Here is a 26,895-nt window from a genome sequence, read left to right as displayed (position 1 = left end):
CCAACCATGTCCTGGGCTGCCCCCAAAGCCACGTGGCCAGCAGGGCGAGGGAGGGGATTCTGCCCCTCTGCCCCGCTCTGGGGAGACCCCCCTGCAGTGCTGCGTCCAGCTCTGGAGCCCTCGGCACAGGAGAGACATGGACCTGCTGGAGCGGGGCCAGAGGAGGCCCCAGCAACGCTCCGAGGGCTGGAACAGTTCTGCTGGGAGGACAGGGTGGGAGAGCTGGGGGGGCTCAGCCTGGAGCAGAGAAGCTCCGGGGAGACCTTCCAGCAGCTGCCGGGGCTGAGAGGGGCTGAGGAGAGAGATGGGGATGGACTTTTTAGCAGGGCCTGTAGTGACAGGACAAGGGGTAACGGTTTTAAACTAAAAGAGGGCAGATTTCCACTAGATCTAAGGAAGACATTTTTGACACTGAGGGTGGTGAAACCCTGGCCCAGGTTGCCCAGAGAGGTGGTTGATGCCCCATCTCTGTAGACATCCCAGGACAGGTTGGACGGGGCTCTGAGCAACCCACTTGAGTTGAAGATGTCCCTGCTCATGGCAGGGGGTTGGACTAGATGGCCTTGAAAGGTCCCTTCCAACCCAAAGTTTCTATGATTCTATTCTATGAACATTTCATTGCAGAACTGACAGACCAAAGGACACAAAGCTGCTGCCTTCGACCAGTTTGCTGCTGGGTCCCACCCAGTACATCCCAACTGCCGCATCGCGGTGCAAAGGGATGCACTCCACAACCGTGGCGTCAAACCTGCCCTGTGGAGACAGGTACATACAAGCCAGATGTCAGGGGTCAAGTGTGCCCATCCAGAGGTCTGAGAAGTGGAAGTCCCGGTCCCCTGGACTGCTCCTCTAGAAGGGAACCCCAGGGCATCGACGCCACCACCACCGGCAGGCACTGGCTGTGCTCCGCTCCTGGGTCATGCCACCTTCTGCGCCAAGAAGCCACAGCCCGTTCCAGAGGCAATTATGCTGCTGCTAAATGGGCGCAGGGAAATGATGGCACGACCCAAACAGGAATACAGCTGAGCCTCTTCACTCGGGGTCACACCCGCTCAGGCCAAGGCACGGCTCTGCCACCTTCTGCCCCCGACGCGCAAGCTCAGCCAGGACCTCCCGAGCCCTTGGTCCCACCACAGGAGGTGCAGGAGGCTCCTGACACCCACCCAGGCTCCCAGCACCAAGCCGCCCTGGGATCTTCCCGAGCCGTGGGATAAGAAGTCAGCTTCCTAAATTTATCACCTGCCGAGAGCACGGGTCACTTCAAACCACAGCAGGTGACACCCTGGATCAGGTCACGCCACTGGGGTACGTGGATACGTCCGGCTGCGCCCTGGGGTCGCTCGCAGCCCCATTTGATTGCACTCAATGCTCCTCAGCCGATGTACCCCAGCCACGTGTTCGTAAAGCAGCAGGCACGCAGACGTCTGACCTCCACAACCGCTGCCTCATTTCAAGCTAGATCCTCTCAAAAGGACACACATCCTCCAGGGAAGATGGGGGTAAGCTGGCTGGTGATCAGAACGTGTCCTCCAGAAGCAGCCCAACCATGATCAGTGGTGGTTACCGTGGCACCCTGCAACGCTGAAGGTGCCACAGTTAAAGGAAGACAAAACTACGGGCCCCCAGGCAGAACTGAAGAGCTCTGTGGGTCTGTGAGCAAGAGGTGAGCTCTTCACCCACGCCCTGCTCAAACACAGAGCTGCGTTGGGAGGATGCTCACGCTGCGCTCCTTTCCCCGAGCGGTCTGCCCTCGGGTGCGGTACGACCCGCTGCCTGCACAACCGACCCGTGCGGTGCAGTAACACGGCACACGCTGCCGGGGCTCCATGCGGCCGCTGGGGCGTGCAGGAGCCGCTCCGCCCCGCGAGCTCCGCAGCAGCGTCAGTCTCTCCTTACAGCCCACGGCAGTGCTGCTGGGTGCCCACGGAGAACAAGGGTGAGCTGCCGACACCCAGAAGAGAAGAGCATCTCGATTCTTACCTGGAGGGGTGTTGATGGAAGCAACTGACCTGAAGGACGTACTGCAGCTCCCCTACAGAACAGCACTTGTGGGTGCCCAGCCGGGCTGCACCTAAGCCTCTCCAGGGCAACAGCCCTTCGTTTGTTTAGAAAAATCCCACAGGAAGGCAGAGCTGCGTGCCGGGCTCTGCAGACACTGCCTAGAGCAGTTTTAGCAACAAAACCAACATCTCATGACAACACGTGCGTCTGTCTGTCTGGCAAGCCTTGCTTTCCACAGCATTGCATGGATCAGAGCTGCTTTACCACCTCTTCTTCTTCCACCAGTTACATCACAGGCCTTTCCCAAGTTTGCAAGGATCAACTTGGCAAGGGTCTAGTCCATGATGTCCCAAGACATCCTCCTGATCATTTATTTCTACCCTGGAAAGCTACAGGAGGGCAGGGCAACCCTGCAGCGGAGTCGGCTGCCAGGCAGGAGGAATGACACGTGGAGCCAGCGGTCACCAGCGTCCCGCTGGGTAAGGAGCTGCCCACTCCGCTCCCAATCAAACCCATGGCGCAGGGTGGCGGCAGCTCTCCTCTCTCCTGAGTGTTGCCGAAACAGCCACTGGCTGCGTGGGCTCGGCCGTCGGCTGCCCGCCTCAGATCCTGCCGCACCAGAGGTGAAGAGAAGATCGGTTGGTCGAGATGGACGCACCAGATGAGGCTCCGCTCAGCTACCATCACCTTCCAAACGCAAAGCGACAAAGGAAGCCATTCTGCGAGCAGCAGAGTGCCCTACCGTGGCTGGGAAGTGGACCCCGGGCCTGCGGACCCTGCCCCAGCAAGCCCCCCGGCCAGGGCCAGGACGCAGCGCTCTCCTCTGCCCAAGCTCTCCCGGCAGCCAGGGAGCAAACCTTGTACAAACCTGTGCTCACCTCCACCAAGCAAGGAGATTGAAGCTGCAAACACACAGGCCATTCCCTGCCGGCTGGAAAACAAAAGGATTTCACCGTGTTATCAGAGAGCGGCAGAAGCCCTAACGCTCCCCGGGGCCCAGGCGCCAGGAGGGGATGCTGGCGGATGCCAGCGCAGATGCCAGTGCGTGCTGGCAGAGGTGAAACGTGCCTGGAGGCTTGGACGTGCCCAGTAGGCACGTGTGTATGGTGTACAGCATGCAACAACCACCCAGGGCAGCCTTAAGATGCGGAAATACCGCGCTGCACGAAGCAGACCTGTGGGACCGTGGTACAGAGGACGCAAGGACCAGCACCACGGGTGGGATCTCAAAGGGAGAGGAATGGCACCAACCCTCGCGGAGCAGAAGGAACGGGCGGGCGTAGCACACCGCAGCTCACGCTTACAGCCAGCGGTTGTAGCAGGAATCTCCATTCCCGTGGCGCACACCTCGCTGCGGGCACTGCAACCAGTAACCCTTGGAAGCGATAGCTGTTAGCCACGGCCCGAAGCGGGGCTCCCTGCTGTGGACTCCCTGCGATACTGCCCTGGTTCTCTCAGTTGCCCCAGGGCCTGGAGATCCTGCTCCCCCAGTCTGCTTGCTCCGGGCAGCCAGCGCAACCCACCGCGGGCTCGAGGGCTGCTGGAGGAGACGGCTCTGGCCTGGGACGGGAAGATGCTCCAACAGAGGAGGCACGTTCACATCCTGTGTCCTTCTCCAGAGGAGCTGCCATCCATTAACATGAGATATTTTTGTTTGGAAATGCTGTCAGACAGAACGCAAGGGCAGAAGCTACAAATTCTTGCTCCCTACACACACCAGAAAACCTTCTCCCCACAAAAGCTGTTAAAAAGAAACACAGCAGTGACTACAACGTACTGTACAGCCCAACCTCCCCCAGGGTGGGCTCTGTCTGATTTTCGGAAGCTGCCTTAGTTTCAGCCCTACGTGCTGCTCACCCAGGATACCTCCTGGCAGTCTGTGAGAAGCCTCAGAGCCACCCCTGGCTCCAAACAGGATGGGGCTCCAATTGTTTAAATTCCAGGGATTTTTTGGCTGAACAGTTTGACCCTTGGGAAAAAAAGCAGCTTTCCTCTTTCCTGGGACAGTTCCCAAGTCCCCTGCAGACAACCAGGAAACACTAATCAGAAAAATAATATGTATTTTTGCCTCAGACGAAATAGCACATAAAAGTCCGAAATTGCACTGGAGTTACGGTAAGCACGCGATGCGAAGATGAGCCGGCCACCACCACCGATCCCAGTGACGGGCCACGCTTGCTGGTGGGCACGCGGCACGACATGGCGGCTGCAGCGGTAACTGCCAAAGCCAAGCGCCCAGGGCAGGGCAGAGGGACAAGGATGGGAATGAGGGACATGTCCAGCTCTGACGTCCTCTGCTCCACAAGCTGGCTGCTCCTGGCTGGGTGAGAGGAGCACGCTGGCACCTCTCTCCTTTGCAAGCGCCGTCAGAGCCCCATGGTGTCTGGCTAAGCCTGACATGAGAGCTTTGGAGGCCACACGACACGGGCTGGCCAGATCAGCCTCCAACAGCCACAGCTCCCACGGAAGTTCTCTGGCACCAGCGCGCACAGAGATGGAGATGACCACCAGCTCCGGACAAGGCCACAAAACGGGAGGCAGCCGAGAGCAGAACTGAGTCCAGACAGGCGAGCAGGGGTGGCCGTAGATCTGCTGCTCAGAAAACGAGCATTTGCCATCACAGAAACATGGTGGGATGCTTCTCATGACTGGAGTGCTGCAATGGATGGCTATAAGCTCTTCCGAAGGGATAGGCAGGGAAGGAGAGGCGGTAGGGTGGCTCTGTATGTTAGGGAGTGTTTTGATTGCATAGAAATCGAAGATTGTGAAGACCAAGTAGAGTGCTTATGGGTAAGGATGAGGGGGAAGGCCAACGAGGCAGATATCCTGCTGGGAGTCTGTTACAGGCCACCCAACCAGGACGAAGAGACAGATGAGACATTCTATAAGCGACTGGTGGAGGTCTCGCATTCGCTGGCCCTTGTTCTTGTGGGGGACTTCAACCTACCGGACGTCTGCTGGAAGTATAACACGGCAGAGAGGAAACAGTCTAGGAGGTTCCTGGAGTGTGTGGAGGATAACTACCTGACACAGCTGGTGAGTGAGCCCACCAGGGGAGGTGCCTTGCTGGACCTGCTGTTTACAAACAGAGAAGGACTGGTGAGAGATGTGGTGGTTGGAGGCCGTCTTGGGCTTAGCGACCACGACATGATAGAATTCTCAGTTGTGAGGGAAGTAAGGAGAGGTAAGGGGTCAGCAAAACTGCTACCATGGACTTCCGGAGGGCAGACTTTGGGAGACAGTCCTGAAGGACAAAGGGGTCCAGGAAGGCTGGACAGTCTTCAAGAAAGAAATCTTAAAGGCGCAGGAGCAGGCGGTCCCCATGTGCCGTAAGAAGAGCTGGCGGGGAAGGCAACCGGCCTGGCTGAACAGGGAGATTTTGCTGGGACTCAGGGAAAAGAGGAGAGTTTATCACCTCTGGAAGAAGGGCCAGGCAACTCATGAAGAGTACAAGGATCTCGTTAGGTCAAGCAGGGACAAAATTAGAAAGGCAAAAGCCCAGCTAGAGCTCAGTCTGGCCACAGTCGTAAAGGATAATAAAAAATGTTTCTACAAATATATTAACAACAAAAAGAGAGGCAAGGAGAATCTCCATCCCCTACTGGATATGGCGGGGAACATTGTCTCCAAGGACAAGGACAAGGCTGAGGTACTTAATGCCGCCTTTGCCTCAGTCTTTAATAGCCAGTCCAGGTATCCACAGGGTGTTCAGCCCCCTGAACTGGAAGACGGGGATGGAGACCACAATGTACTCCTCATAATCCAGGAGGAAGCAGTTAAGGACATGCTAAACCACCTGGACACCCACAAGTCTATGGGGCCTGATGGGATCCACCCGAGAGTACTGAGAGAGCTGGTGGAGGAGCTTGCCAAGCCACTCTCCATCATTTATCAGCAGTCCTGGTTAACAGGGGAGGTCCCAGAAGACTGGAGGCTTGCCAATGTGACGCCCGTCTACAAGAAAGGCCGGAAGGAGGATCCTGGGAACTACAGGCCTGTCAGCCTGACCTCGGTACCGGGGAAGATTATGGAGCGGTTCATCTTAAGAGTGCTCACAGGGCATGTGCAGGACAACCAAGGGATCAGGCCCAGCCAGAATGTGTTCATGAAAGGCAGGTCCTGCTTGACCAACCTGATCTCCTTCTATGACCAGGTGACCCGCCCAGTGGATGAGGGAAAGGCTGTGGATGTTGTCTACCTGGACTTTAGTAAAGCCTTTGACAGCGTCTCCCACAGCATTCTCCTGGAGAAACTGGCGGCTCGTGGCTTAGACAGGTTTACTCTTTGCTGGGTAAAGAACTGGCTGGACAGCCAAGCCCAGAGAGTTGTGGTGAACGGCGTTAAATCCAGCTGGCGGCCGGTCACAAGCGGTGTTCCCCAGGGCTTGGTTCTGGGGCCGGTCTTGTTCAATATCTTTATAGATGATCTGGATGAGGGGATTGAGTGCTCCCTCAGTAAGTTTGCAGATGACACCAAGTTGGGTGGGAGTGTTGATCTGCTGGAGGGTAGGAGGGCTCTGCAGAGAGATCTGGACAGGCTGGATCGATGGGCAGAGGTCAACTGTATGAGGTTTAATAAGGCCAAGTGCAGGGCCCTGCACTTTGGCCACAACAACCCCATGCAATGCTCCAGGCCTGGGGAGGAGCGGCTGGAGAGCAGCCCAGTGGAAAGGGACCTGGGGGTGCTGGTCGACAGCCAGCTGAACATGAGCCGGCAGTGTGCCCAGGTGGCCAAGAAGGCCGACAGCATCCTGGCCTGTATCAGGAATAGTGTGGCCAGCAGGAGTAGGGAAGTGATCGTGCCCCTGTACTCGGCACTGGTGAGGCCGCACCTCGAATCCTGTGTTCAGTTTTGGGCCCCTCACTACAAGAAGGATGTTGAGGTGCTGGAGCGTGTCCAGAGAAGGGCAACGAAGATGGTGAGGGGTCTAGAGCACAAGTCTTATGAGGAGCGGCTGAGGGAACTGGGGGTGTTCAGTCTGGAGAAGAGGAGGCTGAGAGGAGACCTTATCGCTCTCTACAACTACCTGAAAGGGGGTTGTGGCGACGAGGGTGTTGGTCTCTTCTCCCAAGTAACCAGCGACAGAACAAGAGGAAATGGCCTCAAGTTGCACCAGGGGAGGTTTAGATGGGATATTAGGAAAAATTTCTTCACTGAGAGGGTGGTCAGGCATTGGAACAGGCTGCCCAGGGAGGTGGTGGAGTCGCCATCTCTGGAAGTGTTCAAAAAACGTGTGGACGTGGCGCTTCAGGACATGGTTTAGGGGACACGGTGGCGCTGGATTAATGGTTGGACTTGATGATCTTGAAGGTCCTTTCCAACCTTAGTGATTCTGTGATTCTGTGAAATACCACAGGGAACTTGCCCAGGACATGAAACGAGACGCTGGCTGGGCCACCAGCCCTCTCGGCTACCCAGAGCCCTGCAGGTGGACAGCGCAAGCCAGAGATCCCAGTGCGCAGTGCCCTGAATGCCCGTGACACATCTGCTCTAAGGAAACGAGCTTCCATGGCCCAGGCCATCCTCTCAGTTGGACTCAGTGATTAACAGTCCCTTCCAAGCCGCGATATACCAGGATTCATTGAAGCCCTGGGGAAGGGCGGGGACCTGGAATGCCCTGTGCTGTACCAGGTCTCTCAGGCAAAACATCCCTCATCAGGGATGCACAAATGCCCTTCGGCAAGTCCTGCTGTGGGCGACTCGGCTGGGCCCATCCGAACGGGGAGGTGCGATCCCTCTGTGCACACCAACGGAGGTAGAGAGGGTTGGCTGCTCCCGGCTCCGCTCCAGGGGAGGACGGGGGCTCTCGGCTGGCCGGCGGCCCTGCACCGACCATCACACACCGGCCACGCAGGTGCCGACACCCCCGGCGCAGCAAAGGTACTTGCAAGGCCTCGGGGAGCAGGGCGAGGATAGTCCCCGCACCACGAGGCTTGTAGGGCTGCGAAGGGACTTCTAAAGCCTCATCTGTCTTCAGGTTTTGTACTCCGCTGTACTTCAGCTGGAGACTGGGCAGAGCTGCTGGGGGGAAGGGGGGCTCAGTTTAGCGGTGAGAAGGGGTCTGGACAACCGGCAGCCCAGCCCACCCGCTTTCGCTGGCAGCAGAGCACCAGCTCCTCTCCTTCAGAGCTCCTCAGCAGCAGCACCAACACAGCAGGGCAGGGTTTGAGGAGAACTTCTACTCAAATTTAGCAACCGAGGAGAACAATCCTATTATCCTTGATTAGTTAAAAGCTGGTTTGTGAAGAACCCACGCAGTGCCAAATTAGGCTGGGTGTGTCACTCTATGGGTATGACCCAGCAACGATCGCAACCTCAGAGGACTGACAGCAGCAGGCGAATGTGTCCGGAGGGCTGGGGAAGGGATCCAGGGCCCGGCAGCGCTCCTCGCCGGGCAGCTGCAAGCAGAGCACACCCAGGCCTGCCGGAGGGCGAGCCGCCGCCGCTGCTGCCGGCCCGAGCAGGGGAGCGGTTTGCTCCGCAGAGCACTTGGGGAAGGCCTGACGACGGCAGGGCCCTGCTGTTCGTGACGGGGCTATTTACGCTGACGCTGCATCCGCGCGGCTCCTCTAGGAAGCATTCCAGCATCCTGAGCGGCTGATCCCGGAGGAGGAGGCGGGGAGCGAAACGGCCAGGAGAGGAGCCAGCCCCAGGCAGGGCGCGCAGGAGCGACTGCCGCTGGACAGCCGTGCCGCGGCCTGGCTGGCAGGCAGCGTGCTGAATCCTGCGGTCTTCCACAGCTGGAGCGGCGTCGGGGTGCAGGTGGGAACCCCTCTCTCACAGTCTCCCCCAGTCAGACCCTGCAGCGCCCAGCAAGATGTGTGCACGCAGTGCCATGGTGGCACCGGCCCCGCATGCCGGTCACGCTTCCCCGAGGTCCAGGTCCCGAGGGACAGCACCCTCACCAGCTCGATGCCTCAGTCCCGAGGGACAGCACACTCACCAGCTCGATGCCCTGGGGAAAGGGGTTGTCCTCCCAGTCCTTCTCCGGGAAACGCTGGAGTATCTGTCCCTGTCCATCCCCACTCCCTGCAGAGAGAAGAGGCGCATTAGAGGGCAGGCAGCAGGTACCCACCGGCATTTCAGCCTCCTGTAATGCCAGGCTGGAATCAACACCGGGACGTTCTGGCACTGTGTCAGCCCTCCATGGACACGGGCAGCACAGAAGTGACCCCAGCCCCTTCCACAAACACAGCTGTACAGCAGCACTGCCCCTTCCAGAGGGAAAAGCGGCGGTTTTAACAGTCAGGAGCAAACAGCTCACAAACTCATTACCTAAAGGTGTGTAACAGGCAAAGCAGAAGTGCAGCAGATCTCTGGTCAAGTTTAAGTTTCCCTCCTCGTGTCGGTAGCACAAGATCATACACACAGATTTTGAACTGTAATTCACTGCTCATTATCTACAACTTGGCACTCAGCGTTTTCGTCGAACAACGTTTTACTTCCCGGTTCCCCTGGAGCTGCCGTTTCCCCGTGGCTTTACAGCACGCAGAGCCGCTGGGGGAGCATTCCCACCCACGCCAGTCCCCCAGCCCACACCAACCCCAAGAAAAAAAAGCCGCTTCTCCCCCAGATCGTGCCCTGACCTCGCTGGCCATGCAAGCATGGAAACCAGCACACCAGGGAGCGGGCCCGCTCTTCTGGCGGCAGCCGGCTCTTGGGACAGCCTGAAGCACCAGCTAAACCGCCACGGAAACTCAGGTGGCTCCTGCTACATTCCCAGAGCCTGCAAGGCCGGGGAAGCGCTTCTACGCTGGCCACGTCCTTTCAGCGATGAAGCTGCCCAGGGTGAAACCCCGCTCCAGCAGACCAAGCTGGAGTCTGGGAATCGGAAATGCAGAGGAGGACTTTGCTCCTGGCACAGGCTAGGCTCAGCCCGAAGGCAGGCAGCCCCTGTGCCGCGGGGCCATCCCAGCCCCTTGCAGAGCTGCTGAGGGATTACCGCATCCGCTGCCTCGTCCCACGGGACAACCGCCCTTCTTGTCCCTTACAGTAATGCCTGCTGCCGTTGGGAGCACGGGCAACCACCGGACTCCCTCCGGCACAGCCAGATTTTGGCCCCAGGACTGCTGACGGGGCCAGGTAACGGGAGGAGCCTCGCCAGAAGGCATGCACCACTGAAGGACTATTTTCAGCACCCAGACCTGTTTCCACCGCTCTGCTTACCGCCAGCCAGCCGCAGCTGAATTTAGCAGAATTAGCATCAGAAAAGTTGCCACTTATAATCTGAGGACCAAAATGGAAAGGTCGGTGCCAAGCTGTGAAGAAAACAGCGTCAGGCATCAGCTTAACCAAATATTCCCCTGGTGCTCAGACACCACCAACTCCCAGACAGGTCCCACGCGCCGCTGACAGCATCAGTCACTGCAAGGTGCTCATGGCCAAACACGTTGAGTAAGACCTGCCTCCTCAGAGTACAAACGACCCAAGTCGAACTTCACAGACAGGAAAAGCCCTTTTAGGCACACACGTCAGAATTACAGCTCTCCGACGGCCTGCCTCCGGCAAGCTCTCTCGGACCGTGCCCTCCACAACGGCTCGCTCCAGCAGCCTTGTCGCGCGTGGAAGCGTCTCCACTCGCGCTCTCCTGGTCTCAAGCGAAACAGGTACAAGATCATCCTCAACACAAACGTAAAAATCACTCCCGGAGTTGTTTAGACCAAGGGGAAACTTGACCCCCTGGGTTTTCTCAAAGCCAAGTGCCGCCATGCTAGTTAGCGACCTGTGGGCTAGGTACGTCCTGATTTTAGCGACTGTCATTAATAAGCGGCCTGACTCGGGAATTCTGGCCAGCCAGGCTGCCAGGCGCTTTCCACAGCTACTCCTTAGGCAGCCTGATCCTTGCCTTCCTACTTCCCATCATTCAACACACGCAGCATCCAAGCTGCTCGCCGGCTGTATCAGGCTGTCCGATCAGCGCGTCCCTTCCTGCGGAGGGGAGCTGAACCAGCCCCACCGATTCTTCTGCTGTCCCCAGCCAAGATGCCTGGGAAAGCACGTGTGCCTGTGAACGTCGGCATTAACGCAGCTGCTTCGCTTGGCGGCTTCCTTCCTGCCTCCTCCTGCCACCGTGCTGCAACAAGGCCGGCACGACTTAAAGTGACACCTGGTCACTGTTCCTGGGCAGCCTGTTACGGTCTAAATAAGCATTAAGTTATATACGGAAGTTTATGAGATGTTATCATAATACAGGAAATTCTAAATAAGCAAAAAGTTAAACACTCAGCGGACACAACACAACCAGATGACCTTAACTCTCGGGCAGGCCAGCAGCGGTGGGCAGTGGCACGCTGGGGACACTCTCCGGGAACAGCCGGTTCTCGGTCCAGCAGGGTCACGGCCACGCGACAGACTCCCCATCGCTTCACTCACTCTCCGTGTCTCTTAAGTGACATGACAAGAGGTGCTCGGAGCCAACATCCTGGAGAAAGACCAAGGCAGGACTCCATCTCCCGGGAGCCCAAGCCACGTTTCCAGAGTGCTTCCAGTCCCCTGCAGAGAGGAGTCCACCTTCCCTGGAAAACTCACCCAGCAGCTGCCTACCAGCTCACGGGACCAGAGCCGGGGAACGCAACCGTGCAGCAGCTTCTCCACCTGCTTCAGGAGCTGGACCTCTGTGGAGCCTGCTGCGATGACGGTGTGAGGAGAGGAGGGTCGCAAAAGTGAATTTTCATGTGTTTTTCAGGCAAAGGATCGTGCTTGGAACAAGTCCTTCTCCAAGGCTCACGCCTGAAGCCCTCTGCTCTCAACAGCGAAGTCACCGAAAGCAGTGGAGGGTGTTTCACCAAGCAGCACGGTACAACCTGTACAGTCGGTCTCAAGAAATCAGCCCTCCAGCAGGCTCAGACAGGACTCCCACACCCCCGAACCTCGAAAATGCCGTATGACACAGCACAGGGGAACACGAAGCTCGCAAGTCCTCAACACAGGAGCGAGAGGTGCTTCAGCCTTCCCTCAGGGCTGGCTTCCAGCACGGAGGCTCAGGGGGTCTAGCTCTGCCAGGAGAGGGAGGGGGATCACTTCAAACACAGGGATGTTTTGCCGGCTGGCAAAAACCTCACCCAGGGAGATGGACCTCAACTTCACCATTGCCTTGAATTGCTGTTAGCAGAGGCTTCCAAGAGCCGCTCGGTATCTCAAAGCAGGAATTATTTTAAAAGTTTAGCTGTTTTAAAGTATCGTTAAGATATTTTACGCTACAAAGCACTGACCACAGTTCCTGAGGTGGCTTCCTGCAAAACAGTATTAACCCACAAGGCACGAAGCCATGAAATGCAACCTGCAGGGGGGCCTGCAGCTTCTGCCAAGAGCACTTACTGCTAAGAGCTGCAGTAAGTGATGCAGCGTACCCACACCGTGCCTGCACGCCTGCTCCATCAGATGCAAACCAGGACAAGCCCCGGACTATGGAGCGGGTCGCTAATGGTGCTCTTGGAACAAGCAACGTAACCCTCACAGGGCCGCGAGCGGTATCAAACCATGGTTGGGCAACTACCCCGCAAGAAGTAGGAGCTATTGCATCAACCAGCGTTACGGTCGGACTAACCTGCCAGCACGGCCCTCAGCAACGCTCCACTCCACCTGCGAGGCGAGGCGGCGGCTGCCGGCACCAGGGCACAAGGTGCAGCTGCCAAGGGCCGGCCAGCGAGAAACGGCAGCGCAGAGCATCGGGAAGAAAAACAGCACTCTCGCTGGAGAAGTCCCGTGCAGGAGATTCTCACCCAAAATGTGCAAGCTGTATTTATTACAAACCAGCACCTGACTACCCAGGGTGGCTGGAATAAAAAAAACAAAACAAAACACGACATTCAGCTGCTGTGACAAACTGATGAGACTGTGTTGGGAGCAAAGGGATGCGCAGAGCGAGGTCTGGGCGGCTCTGGCCGGCTCCGCGAGCCCCTCTGCAGCCTTCCAGGGCGACGGGGAGCAGCACATCCTCGCTGCGGGCCACCGAAGCTGAACCCAAGCCAGACGACACTCCAGCACCTGGCTGCACGACGCCTGTGACAAGAAAGCGAAGGTAGAGAGCTCCCCCGGTTCACGCCTGCCCAGCGAACAGGAATGGTCTCCCAGGAGCAAGAGAGCGAGCGGTCCGAGGCTGCAGCCTCTGCAAAGCTTTGGCAGGCATCGGCGGCTCCCCGGCCGTGCCTAGCTGCCCCGCTGCAGGCTGCACCCCAGACTGGCAAGCAGACGGCTCGTGGCGGGACAGAGCGCTGCAGACGCCGCGGTCAGACCTGCGAACGCACGGCGGCACGGGCCGATCGCACGGGAGCTGCCGGCTGCTCCGCAGGCATCCCTCGTATCCACACCCAGCTATCAAACCACGTCTGCCGAGCTACTGTAGTTCCTCCACGCATCACAGAGAGCTACGTCCTCCTTCCCCAGGCCTCCACTTCTCCATCTGATGGAATTCACTTCTGAGGGACAAATAATTCAACAGCTTAAAAAGAAAAGGGGAGAAAGCCCACACAATTTCAGACAATAACTTGCAGCTCTCCCAACGGAGATGAACAGGAGACAAGCTGCAGCCGCGATGGCTGCTGGAGGACATCTGAGCCAGATCCTGGCTGGAGGAGACCCATCCTCACGGGGACAGACACCTGCCTACAGCCCCACAGCTCCCAGCGAGCTCTCAGAGCTGCACAGCTCTCCTCTCAAGCATGCCAACCAGGAAATACCATTTTATTTTTCACTCTAACATCCACACCTGCTGTTTCGCTTTCAGGTATAACCATTACAGGCCAAGTCATCCCTGGCTCTCAGTTGCCCTGCTCTGCCCGTCACGCCTCGCCCCGAAAGTGCAGTTCCAGAGGCAGGCTCCAGACAAAACCCCTTCTCCTTCTCATTTCTTTCATTCTCAGTAAGAGAGAAGCACCTCTGAGATCTTCCCTCGTTGTCAGATCTTCACATCTAGGCTTCTGCGTTCATCCCCCCGGCCTCAAAGTTTCCTACGACAAGACTTATCATGCTGACCTGAGGAGAAAGGCAGGACCACCACTTGGCAGCCCTGTTAACTGGGAGTCAACACCTGCAGGAGTGGAGAAGCTGGGATATTCTAGCCCATGGACATCAGCTCCTCCCTCCCAGAGAGCAGGGAGAAGCGTTGGGGGACTTATAAAACAACAGAGAGAGAAAATAAGGCAAAAATAGGGATTCAGAACTGAGCCCAGCAAGCCATCCTCATGCCAGAGACTGAAGTCCTCCCCCCATCCCACCAAACCCACCGCACCGGCGGGCACAGAGGCCCCAGAACAACATGACGAGTGTCTGCTCGGAGGACAACGACTGCACTGTTCCCTCATTACATATTTATGAAAGGAGCACGAAGAATGGCTTTTCTATAGAGGAAAACAAAAGGGCTGTGTGCGGGGCTGGTGGGGCTGGGGCTGGCCCGCTCCTCCTGGCCACCGCGGCAGCCCCACGGCTGCCACCGTCCCGGGCGCCCCGAGCGCGTCCCTGGGGAAAGCCCGCCCGCCCCAAACCGACCGAGCAGACTTGCCCTCGCCCCGCACGCCGGCCGCGAGCGGCAGGTTTGAACCAGGTGCAGAACGTGTGCCTGGCAGCAAGTCTGCAGGGCAGGAGCAGGACAACGCGGGAACTTTCGGCTCTTACAAAGGTCCTTTTGATGGTATTTAAGGCAAAAGTCTCTACAAAGCGTCAAAGTCATTGACTCCTGTTCTGGGTACGTTTAAAAAAGAAAAAAAACGTAGGGGAAAAATGAACTCCTCCTTTGTTTAATGGTCGCCTTGGTGATGTTTGGGGATGTGTTTGACTCTATGTAAACACAACATGATAATGATCAGAAGGACAAATAGTTTGGGATGGGACCGAATGCAGAACTGGGTGGCAAAGCAAACTGTCTACATGCAACTCCAATCAAAACACGACCAACTGGTCGCTGGGAAGCTCCTTACAGCGGTGGAACGCCTCCCAAAGGCAGGCAAAATACTCCATTTTTGGGTCGCTCACTCCCAGATAAAACATCCTCAAGAAGAGTCAGTGGGAAGGGCACTGCCCGGCCGGCGCAGGGTGGTGAGGACCCGTGCGTGTTTTCCCAGCACGGCGCTTCCACCGAAAGTCACGACTCTCGGAGGTTCTTCTGGATGAGCCGCTTAGTAATGAGATGTTTATAGAAGAGCTAAAATTAAAGCCTCTGAAGAACTGGACAGCGTTGTTCTCCCTCACAGCACTCTTCACCATTCTATTTTCACGCCATTCCTTCCCCAGGCCCCCGCTCCCGTCCCCGAACTGTCATTACCTTCCTCAAACCTGTTCTTACCCACTCTCAAATTAAGACCAAGAAGTGTCAGCAAAACACCCCATCTCCCCCCGGCCGGCGGGTGCATGGCACCAGCCCGGCGAGCAGGCAGAGCGGCGAGCAGGCAGCCCAGGCAGCCCGGCGAGCAGGCAGCCCGGCGAGCAGGCAGAGCGGGCAGCCCGGTGAGCAGGCAGACTGGCAAGCAGGCAGCCCAGGCAGCCCGGTGAGCAGGCAGAGTGGTGAGCGGGCAGAGCAGTGAGCAGGCAGAGCAGTGAGCAGGCAGAGCGGGCAGCCCAGAGAGCAGGCAGAGCGGGGGTGGCTGGGGACTGGGGACCAGACCTGCTCCCGGGGCAGCACCACGCTGCAGGACCTGCAAACTCACAAGGGTCAGGCATGCTGGCAAACCCCTGTGGGGCGAGAAATCACGGCTGGAAAACCCCGGGAGCCCAGGAGAGCCAGGCAGGACCACAGAGACATGGAGCCGGTCGCTCTCCCACCAGCCCAGCGACCTGTGGAAAGGTCTGCTTGGATCTCCCCACTGTTCTTGCCCAAGCACGACGCTTCCAGGATGGCACTCGGCTGCCCTGGCAGATGCCTCAGAGCAAACAGCTAAACAGGTCAGGAAAGATCCCAGGATCTGGGACCGGTCAGCTGAAGGAAGGACCGGCTCGGCAGCACCTCCTGTTCTGCACAAAATACATCGTCCCAGACAGGGAGCTGGAGAAAAAGATTTACTGCCGTCTACAAAACAAACCACAGATTTGGAGACGAGGCACAGCACATGCTGATATGGCGCGTCGCTCCCTTGTAAAGCTTTACTGTTCCTTGAGCAGATGCCAAGAGGAGAGCTGCATTTATCTTTAGAAACATTAAGGCATAAGAGGAAGTAATTAAAAAAAAAAAATCCGCCTGTTTCCGAGAGCTCGTCCCAGGAAAGTGTGCTCAGGGCCCGCAGGGTTACTGGCAGGGAGACAGAGATAAGCGTTTTACAGCTGCCTACCACTTGTTCACCCCTGGCCATTTCTGGAAACACTCCCTGCCGGCGCGTAACAGGAAGCCCTCCATAAATATCTCTGGCGTGACGCGACCAGCAGAGCCTCCACGCAAACGCACGGCCCCCAGCCCACCCAGAGCACCACGCACACCGCGCCTCGGTCACCGCCGGCTGCTGGAGAGAGCACCCGCTCCTCCCAGCCCGCGCCTGGACCCTTCGGAGGAGCCTCCATGAAAACGGTCCCAAGCCACGACAGCCCAGGAACTGCTTTAAGGCATGGACGCGCTGCAAAACACGGAGCTGCAACGCGACGGTGCCGGCCGCTTGGACGGAGAAGGCGAGATGGGTGTCGGGGGGGTTCCTCCAACCCCACAGGGACCAGGAGTGATGCGGACCTATGGAAGCTGCTGGAAGCAGCATCCTCCACCCAGTGCCACCAACTGAAAATGCTCGCCTGAACTTGGGCTTTTACCCTCTCTCGAGGGAGCGCCTGGCTCCGAACTGCAGGTCCTCGCTGCTCGAGCGGAGCGCTCCTCCTGAAGCATGGAGGTGACGGCCTCAGCCCCCGAGGCACGGGGTGACCAGACACAGATTCCCCATCCCGCTCCCGGAAACGCTGCGAGGCTCTCCCTCAATCCCACCTCACTGGAAATGGCTTTGCCCGGCTGGTTCGATTTGTGGCTGAACTCCCAAATCTCTACAAACCACAACTGGAAAGCCACCATTTTAGCAAAAGTTTCTGGAGAATCCCGTTTGCCAAAAAGCGAGACAAGGTTGTATCCCAGCCCCGCACTTGTGCTGCAGAGGGAATCTCCCGCCCAGCGCGAACGCTCCCACCCTGAGCGTCGGCAAACGCCTCTCTGGCGGGGCCGGGAGCAGCAGCAAAGCGTCGGACCTCACCCAGAGGCTGCAGTGGACTCCAGGTCCTCGAGCAGGGGAAAGGCTTCCCGGCCCCGACGGCCCCACGCCGCGCTCTCCGTTCACCGTGGCCTTATGAGGTGGAAACAGTGGTCCCTAACGCACGTGAAGCACCACGAACGACGAGACCGCCTGACGTGGGGCATCTCACAGATTCAGATTCACTCGTCCAAAAAAAAGAGAAAACACAAATCACGGTTCTCAATGTCCCACAACCATCATCGGGCATTTGAAGATTGTCTCAAGTACGGCTGGATACTGGGCACCACTGAGCAGCTGGAGGGACGACACAGGACAGCGCGGATGGTTTCGGAAGGCACCGTTTCCTTGGCAATGAGGACGTTTGTGGGCTTCTAACAAAGTCCTCACTGCTCTGGGTGCCCCCCCGTGCTGCGTTAAAGGTGGAGAAAGGTTTCGGAGCAGCATGGAGAGGAGAGCAAGGCACAGCTGCTGGGAGTCAGTGATGGCTTTGGCCAGGGTGGTACAGGGACCTGGGGGCTCTGGGAGGGAGCACTTTCTCTTCTCCAATTATTTACCGTAACAGGGATTTTCAGTGCAGAACCACTGATATTTGGGGAATACCAACCTCCTGATTCACCCGTGCTCCTGAGCAAACACCCCACCATCCACTTCAGAGCAGAGCTGCTCTCCCTGCTGCCCCTCAAGGCCTGCACGAACCTAAAGGGCAGCTGCCCGGGCATAACGCTCAGGTCTGAGCTGGGGCAGTGGCGGGAGGACGACTCTGCTCAAAAACTATGCCCACTCTAGGTGGGAGTCGTTAAAAAATCCACCAACAAGCCTTGTTAGCGCAGCATTAAGACCCTCACCCTCCCCTGGCACAGAGCAGCATGAACCGAGACAGCGGAAGCAACAGTTGGTGCCAGCGTCACCTTCATTATCTTTTTCTACCCCACTTCCTCCGGGCCCTGGAGCAGCCACGGTGCGATGCCGCGAGAGGCTGCGGTGTGACGCTCGGTGCTGAAGAGCGGGTGTAGCTGCCGGGCGAGCTCAGCGGCGCGGGGTGCTCCATCCACCCCGGCGCCCGCGGACCGATGCCCGGCGCCTGCCCACGCGCCCCATCGTGGAAGCTGCAGCTTAAGTTGCAGCATAGGAACAGCGTGAGAGCCAGAACAGGTCATGAAAGGCTGCGCGAGATCGCTGGTGCCTGGTGGCGAGGGGGCTGTACAGCCCGCCACACGCAGGGCTACTGGTGTGAAATAGGCCCAAAACCCGAGCGTCTCCTTTCCAACACAGACTAAGCAACGAGCAGATCTTCAGAGCGACGTGGTGCCAGCACGCACGGCTCCTGAGCACGCTGGTGCTCCAGGCAGGACGGGTGATAATGCGAGACGGGACCTCGCTGCATATAACCTAATTCAGCCCTTCCGTATTTACCGCGACACACGGTTTGTAAAGCCCCGTGTCAGAAACGGTACCAGATTCCACAACCTACCAAAGGTTTTTCTGAGGAACCGTCGCGGCATTTGGACGCAGCCAGGCAGCGCCGCCGGCTGCGGCCACATCCCCAGCTCAGCCAGAGGGGAGGCTCACGTGGCCATCACCAGCCCCACAGCCCAGACTTTCCTCCTGCAACAAAAATAACACCTTGCTGAGCTGGACGGGACGGCACCGAGAGCCGTGGCCAGTGCAGCACCCAGGGCGGACGCTGCTGCTCAAATCCCCCCGGGAGGAGGGGACCCAGCGCCCGTCGGGAGCTCTGCGCTAGAAAGCGACTGTGTCTGGATGCAGGGACAGAGCTGCTTTTCCCTGCCCCAATTTTAGCATCCCTTCCTCTCTGCCGCTGCAGCGCCGGGACAGAGCTCTGGCCCAGCCAGCCCAACCGCAGCCAGCAGAGCCATCCCGCCGAGCGGCACCGCGGTAATCCCCAGCCGTCACACGCGGGCGCAGAGCAAACAGCGTGGCCCACGCACGGCTCCGCGGGCGCGTGGCGGGGCACGGGGAGAGCTGCTAAAAGCGTTTTGGGGAGGAACCTGTTCTATTTTTACCTGATGCTAAATTCCAGTTACTTCCCAGGGGAGCTATTAGCCAGCTCCACTGGCACCCTGACCCGATAATTACAGGGCCACGCCACCAACACTTACCCAAGGCCTAAAAACAGCACGTGCTGCACCGACGGCTCCTCCTGCCCAGCCCGGCAGTGCCAGTGGGGACCCGCCAGTGCCTCCAGAAGCCCGTTCTGGCCACGCAGACAGGACACGGCAGCTGGGCACACCCCAGCTCACGGAGCAGCCGTGGGGATACACCGCGCCTCCGCGGCCCACCATTACATTCAGCCTTAAGCTTTAGGACCTCGCAGCCCTGCTGGCAGCAATAGGCTTTTGAGTGCTCCAGCCCGCTGTGCAGAGGCCTCGGGAAGAATCACCAAAAGCAGCGTATTCACCCCAAAAACCTCACGGGAGCCATGCATATCCCGAAAGGCAGGCCAGCGCTGCTGAGCCGTGCAGGGCATCAACTGACATGCCGATTTGCCAGGTCCTCCGCCCCGGATCACAGCTCCAGGGCATCAAAGTGCATCTCCAGCAGGGGTAGCGACGGACAGCAAATTTGAAGTTTTAATGAAGGAGCATCCAAGTGCTTCAGCACGACTCAAAACCCAGCGTTAGACACCTCCTGGTCACATCTTTGCGATGAACACTGTGGCATAGACATTGCAGGTTTCCCGCTCATCACGAGGATGCCAGCTTGCACATCTGACTGAGCGCCATTCGCTTTCCACCCTCGCTGCCGAGGTCCCTGGCACAGGGCTGCATCCCCGGTGGGAGCAAGCGCAACTCTGTCACCGGCTCTGGCACAAAGTGGCCCCGAGGATGCTCCTCGCGCCCACGCCACGACAGGCAGCACGTGCTGCTGGGGCACAAAAGCCGCTGCCGGTACAACAGCCACCCCAGCACACAGCTTTGGCCCTACGACGTGGCTCCAGGCCGGAGGAGCACATCCTGCTCAGCTCAGTGCCATTCCCGTCCGCGCGGGTCGCACATGCCCCGCTGCGCTGGATGGCACGGGCTCCGGGAGAGGAGCTTCCAACATCGCTCTCGGCCTGCAGAGCAGAAGCTGAAATCAGCCTCTGAGCTTCCCAAACACCCGGTGGGGAGGGGACATCAGCCTCCAGCGGCTGGCTGACAAGAGAGGAGGGAGGGCACGGAGCTGCACCCTGCTCCTTGGCAAACCCACACCACCCTGAAGCCAGAACCTGACGGGCAGCGGTGCCCGAGCACCTGCAGGACGGCTCTGCCATGAGCCTGTCTGCACTCCGCTTCAGCATGATCCTAAACCTGGAACAGCCCTCGCTTCCCAAAACAGGAGCCCAGGAACCTCGGGCAGAGCACTGGCACGCAGAGCCAGCAGCCTGCCCCGGGGCCCCACACCTCCTCCTGGCACCACGGTGGAAACAGCCACCGAAACCATCCTGCCGCTGCAGCCACTGCCAGCGGTGTTCAGCTCACAGCGTCCAGCGTCACAGGGAGCAGCAGCTATTTGACAACGGGGCAGCTGGGTGCTCTGGGCCGGACAAATAACGCTGCTGGGAAGCCGCAGGAAGGAAAACTCCCCTTGCGGGCAACAGGCAGCAGGAATGGCAACACAAAGAGCGAGTGCAAATGGCCCTCGCATCGCACTGGACCCCTTTCAAGGCACAGTGCAGGCAATGATCGACGGGGCGAGGGCAGGAGCTGCCCTAACCCCCGTCAGCTGGCCGGGCTCAGCGAGGGGCAGCCTGCCACGCACGCTGGTAAGAGTGGGAGGGGATGGACACGTGCCCCTCGACATCTCACCAGCCCGCGGCGCTGCCCATGCCGTCCCCAGCCCTCCCCGACGGAGGCTGCAAGCCCGCGCACAAAGCCCACGAGCGGAGGGAAACGAGCTCCTCGCCTCCCCATCCCGGCAGGCACTGCTCACTCTCCTTGCCGAGGGCCTACAGGAAGCCCACAGCAGCGAAGCGGGGTTTGTGGCACGGGCAGGGTTTACGGCACGGCTGGGCTTTCCCCACTGAGCGCCTGTCGGCACCGTTCTTTCCAGTGGTAGGTCAGCCTCGCTCAGCATCATGTATGGTGATGAATTTTCACTGTTCTGAACTCTACCCAAGCACAGCCTTCTCCTGTTGCACTAGTTAATTCTTGACATTATTTGTCTTTTGAGACAAATCTGCTTTCACCGCTCTGTGCCGCTCCCTGATGCCCTCCCGAGCTACAGCACCCAGAAGCAGAGTTAGCGGCGAAGCATTGCCACGCAGCTCACAGAGTTGCAGCACCGATCACGACACTTCTACATCTTTCTACCGTCCAACCCAAAGGTGAGGGTTTCTGTTCAACACTGAGGGCTGAGAAATGAGCCACGCTTGCCCCACACCCACAGCCCAGCAGGACCTGCTCCTCACCAGAAGCCTCTGGACTGCAGGTGTCCTTCGTCTGCGCCTCTACAGCCCAACCCACGGTCGCCTGCCGGCAAGCACCGCCGTCCACTAAAGCTGCTCATTAACGATTGCTCGTTAATGACTGCCTCTTCTTCAGTCAGCACACTTCAGTCCCTTCTCTAATCATCTCAGAGCGTTTTTTCGTTACGGGTAACCTCCTTTTAACCTCATTTCCAACACGCTTCTCAGAGCACAACGGCAGAGCAGAGAGGGACACAGAAGGCCCAGAGGAAGACCGACAAGGCTGGGGGACAGCGGTGTGTTTGAAAGCCGCGAGGCCGGGGAAGCCCGGCTGCAGCCGCAGCTGCCCAGGCGATGGAGAAGCGAGCCGAGGACACGGGGCCGGTGGAAGGACACGCCAGCCCACGCCCGCTCAGCTCCCCGCTGCCCAGGTGCCGCCGCCAGCCACCTTCAGCTGCCCGCACAGCAGCCAGGCTTGTGCATCCCCCATAAACACAGCGACCCACAAATCCCCGTTACACGTGCCAGCCGCTGCTTCCGCACTCCCTGCTCCCACCAGCCCCTTCGCTGGGAAACTGCAGCGACCAACACATGGAAATCCCAACTGGCAAACGGATGCGAAGGGATAGCGGGAGCAAGGTACAGCCACAGGCACACAGCAGAGAATGAAACCAGCTTCGAGTGTCAGGACAAAACAACTAACAGCCGGCACCTCTCCTGTCTTAAGGGCACGCTGGCCATCTTGCTGGGCAATAGACTATAAAGCGGCCAAGGACAGAGCGGAAAAAACGAAACCCAAACAGCTTGGACTGTTCTTCGTTGGCTCACACATGAATACCCCAAGTCCCCCCCCTTTTCAAGCATGCCAGGAAAAAGAGACAAATGATCTGAGCAAAGATAGATCTAAGCAAGAATGATCTAAGACAAACTAGCCAAGTTTGTCTCGACCCTACAGAGAGCATCCACATCCACGGAGTTTGCCAGGATCAACATCTCCCCCAGCTGCAGAAGGAGCTTTTGTTCTTGGTGCCCCACGCAGGAGACGGCCGGGAGGAACACCGGGGTGGGAGCTGCCATCAGACTGGGGAGCGTGGCACCTTCAGAGGGGAAAAACGTGCCATGATGACGACACCAGGAACTGCTGGAATGCAAAATACAGAAACTAGAATCAAGGTCAGCTTCCACAGGTGCCTCAGCCAGAGTCGGCAGCGCTGGAACTACGAAGCAACTTGCAGTGACTGTTGAAATGGGAGGAAACGCTCTTGTAAACACGTTTCTAGCCCTGCTAGAGAGCACTGCCGTTAGCACACCCACTTTTCTGGCACTGCGCATGGACAAGTGCATCAGCCCGACTGAACGGCCCCCGTCCACAGCTCGAATTGCCATCGGAAAGCCAGAGCTCCCCGGGGCAGCCGGAAAGGCTCTTCCAGAGGCCACCGCGCTCAGTCCAACCAGCGGCGTTTTGGCTGCCCTGCAGCCGCTGTGCGAGGCGGCCTCGCAGAGATCACTTGTCAGCTCTCCAACTCCAACCAGAAGGACCCAAGTGACAAAACAACCCAGCCAGGTGGTGCAAGATGAACTCTCAAGCAGCCATAATCCACACAAATCAGGTACAGCCTCCCACCAGGCGCCTGCGCCTAGTGGGGAGCAGCACCTTATTTTGGGGTCAGAAGGTCTGGTGTGCACGGTTACGGCAGCGGGTGCTGGTGGGCTGCGCAGGGCTGCGCCGGCTGAGGCTGCTGCGGGTGGGAAGCAGGCAGCAGTGGTGGAGAACCGTCCTGCCGTCAGCTAGCACAGCCTCGGGCTGCAACACAGGCAGACCAACGGACCAGGCGAGATTGCTCGCAGGACTGGAGTCCCACGTTACACGACTTAAAAGCAGCAAAGGCCGGGAACTCTGCAAAGCCAGGGCTCAGGCCTAGGGCTAACAGGAGACTGGGATGCAACAGACATCGCCTGCCTCACTGAACAAGGGAGGGGAAACGCCGTCCTGTAGCATCTGCTGCAGGGGACGCAGAAGGAACTCACCCAGCAGCAGCCAGCCCTGAGGAGAGCAACCAAGGACTGTGACCTTCCTCAACCTGGCATTTCTTCCAGACTGATCCAGTTCTTCCCCCGTCCCCCCAGCCTGGTAATGACGGTCATGCCCCACTCCTCCCCATCCTCCCACACCGAGAACTGCACTAGCTGGGAGACATCAGGATGCTGTGCAAACCGACCGTCACCAGAGTGCCACAACGGAAGAGGAGACAACTCTACTGCCCGTTAGGAAGCACTTAGCTCTGCTGCTTCAGCACAGACCCCCAGGCAATGCAGCCATCTGCTTCACGGCTCCTCTTCCGAAGCCCCCAAACGCAGAGTTTATGTGCGGTGCAAACCCCTCCTGAGAGGCCTCTTGCTGGGGCAGGGTGCAAGGAGAGAACGGCAGCTCACCAACACGGGCAGGAGCCCAGGCAGCGGCTCAGCAGCTTGCCCGAGGTGCAGTCAGCCTCATCTCCGGGTCTCCCGCTCTGCGTGCAGGCAGAAGGAGCACCCCGGCGAAGGAGGACCCGCCTCGGGGGCTTAACTCGCCCAGAGGCCGCCCGGAGCCGCGGGAAGGAGGGAGCCGCGGCAGAGCTCCGGGAGGGTTAAGGAGAAGCGAAGCAGCATGGTTCCTGCAGGAACCGCTCAGTGTGAGCCCCGAGGAGGAAGGGGCTGATGCTAACGAGAACTGAAAACACCATCAGACAGATGATGGAGAACTAACATTCCCCCTCGAGCCTCCAGCTTCTGCATCGACAGTTCCTCAGCAAACCAGGCACGCTTTCTGCAGCGGGTAAAGGCCTCCCGGGGCAGCAGCTCCCGTCCCACAGAGCGAGGGGCAGTCCCCTGCCCCAGCGCCGGCCGAGCCAGGCTGGCCTTGTGGCCCCAGCGCAGTGCTGCTCCGGGAGAGGAACCCTGCCCTCGCCCGGGGTCAGGACTGCCGTTCCCTTGCACCCCACAAACACGCCGCCGCACAGGGACGGGACATGGCGGCGAGAGGCACGCATCCCGACCGGAGGTCTCAGGTCTCTGCCCCTCGCAGCTCGGGGGCAGCAGGCAGCTCGCCACCTTTAATCCCTTTGTAATTAGCAGACAAGCAGGGGGATGGCTGCTGCAGCGGGGGAATCCAGGCACCACAGTGTGCCGGCCGGCACCGAGCCCTGCGAGGGCGATTACCGGGATTAACGTGTCCCCAGCAGCTTCTGCTACCAGCTACCTATGGACACCGCCAACACCCAGGCGGGCCTCGTCCCCCCAAACCCACCTAGAGTTATGTAAACGACCTCACCCTCCATGCACGAGAGATTATCTAGAAAGCCTCTAAGAGGCAGCGGTGCTCGCTGAGGTCACTGGCGCCGAGCGGCAAAGTCAGCGGCACCGCACCGAGTGCCTCCTATGGGCGCCTTTCCCAGAGCTGGCCCCAGCCCCATCTCGCTGCCAGGTCAGAGCCGCCGATGCCCCGTGGCTCCGGCTGCACCAGAAGCGGGGACCAGCATTTCTGGGCCAGCCCTGCGATCAGCAGGGCATGCGGCTCCTCTCAGCTTTATCGCAGGTACTGGCCAGCAGTCCTGTAGACGGTGATGCTCTCTGCTTGGGGAAATCAAACGGCATGCCCCGTGCTCGACTGGCACGCCGGATCCCAGTAGCCCCAGCAGGAACAGCCTCCTCCCTTCGCAGACTCCAGACTAACAGACTGTCTGTTTCAGCCCCAAGGGAGAAGCTTCTAGGCAATGTGAAGCACATCCATCACCTCCATCGAGCAGGAGAGGCACTAATTGACAGGTAAGGCAAGGAAGCACCGTTCAATCTAATTCTTAGGAGCAGGAAACAAAATTCTCCTACTCCACTCAAAATCAACAGACCTGAAGAACGGGGCAGGCAGCAGGACACGACATTCATTCCTGGTCTGGCTGCCTGCCTCTGCCCACACCTGCAAAACTGGATGCCTCCCTGAAAGTGGATCTTGGAGACCAAAGGATAAGGCTAGAAGAGGCTTGTGGCTTGAGGAGCTCCCCCATCTCCACAAGCCTAAAATTCCCCATCTCCTGCAAGAATTCAAATGAAATCATAACGTAACTCTCAATTGATTTTGAGGGTAAGGGAAGACAGAAAAGCCTAACAGGAGTAAGAAAGGTCTTAACAGATTAAGACCTGCTCACTGAGCGGCTGAAAACTCAACTAGAAGCTCGGAGGAAAGACCATGAAGCCAACACATCGTCAAGAGAGGGGACAGCGAAGTGGCTCAGTGCGACACGGGTCAAGCGGAGGCTCAGAGACAACACTGTGCTTTACAAACAAGCCCCAGCTGCCCTCGGGGTGGGGGGCACCTCCTGGGTCTCTCACTGAGCCACAGTGCTGAGTCCAGGAGGAAAGGTGGGTTCCTCCAAAGAAAGCCCCGCAGCCAGCTCAGCACCCACACACGACGGCTGGCAGGGCTCGTGTCTGATCGGGTCATACCTCTGCGACAGCGTGAGCCAGCGGCCCGTACTGCTCTGCCAGACACACGATCCAGAAGCTCGGGGAACAGCAGTAACGTCACTTTTTTATTTCTTAAGGCCAGAAGACCCAGCCCAGCCTCAGCAGAACGCGTGGGGATGGGCACGAACCTGACTGTGAGCCGAGGGCCGCATTTTCCACCTATGGCAGAGAATCACAGAATCACTAGGTTGGAAATGACCTTCAAGATCATCAAGTCCAACCATTAATCCAGCGCCACCGTGTCCCCTAAACCATGTCCTGAAGTGCCACATCCACACGTTTTTTGAACACTTCCAGAGATGGCGACTCCACCACCTCCCTGGGCAGCCTGTTCCAATGCCTGACCACCCTCTCGGTGAAGAAATTTTTCCTAATATCCCATCTAAACCTCCCCTGGTGCAACTTGAGGCCATTTCCTCTTGTCCTATCACTGGTTACTTGGGAGAAGAGACCAACACCCTCGTCGCCACAACCCCCTTTCAGGTAGTTGTAGAGAGTGATAAGGTCTCCCCTCAGCCTCCTCTTCTCCAGACTAAACAACCCCAGTTCCCTCAGCCGCTCCTCATAAGACTTGTGCTCCAGACCCCTCACCATCTTCGTTGCCCTTCTCTGGACACGCTCCAGCACCTCAACGTCCTTCTTGTAGTGAGGGGCCCAAAACTGAACTTTTGAGTTAAGAGCTTAGCCCTTAAGAATAGGGAAATAAAACACTGCTCCAATGGTGACGGTTCTGGCAGAGATGAACTCCCCATCCTCTGGAGCGCAGCACAGGCATTCAGCCAACGCAGCGGTGCACTTCGCTAAGGTGCCTGCACTACAGCCTGCTCTCCGCCT

At 58.5% G+C, this 26,895-nt stretch overlaps 1 protein-coding gene across 1 annotated transcript in view; it reads right to left on the bottom strand.

The window, feature by feature from the left end:
• Positions 1 to 26,895, bottom strand: part of SBF1 (SET binding factor 1) — a gene marked incomplete at both ends in the record, with an annotated part of 79,378 nt that overhangs the window by 22,200 nt on the left and 30,283 nt on the right. The window contains one exon of the mRNA XM_082013822.1: positions 8,945 to 9,030. Within this exon, the coding sequence (XP_081869948.1) occupies positions 8,945 to 9,030 (86 nt within the window). The remainder of the gene's footprint in view (positions 1 to 8,944; positions 9,031 to 26,895) is intronic.

This window comes from Phaethon aethereus, assembly GCF_964289735.1.
Source record: "Phaethon aethereus genome assembly, chromosome: 1".
Lineage (NCBI taxonomy): Eukaryota > Metazoa > Chordata > Aves > Phaethontiformes > Phaethontidae > Phaethon > Phaethon aethereus.
This window is presented reverse-complemented; position numbering and strand designations above follow the sequence as displayed.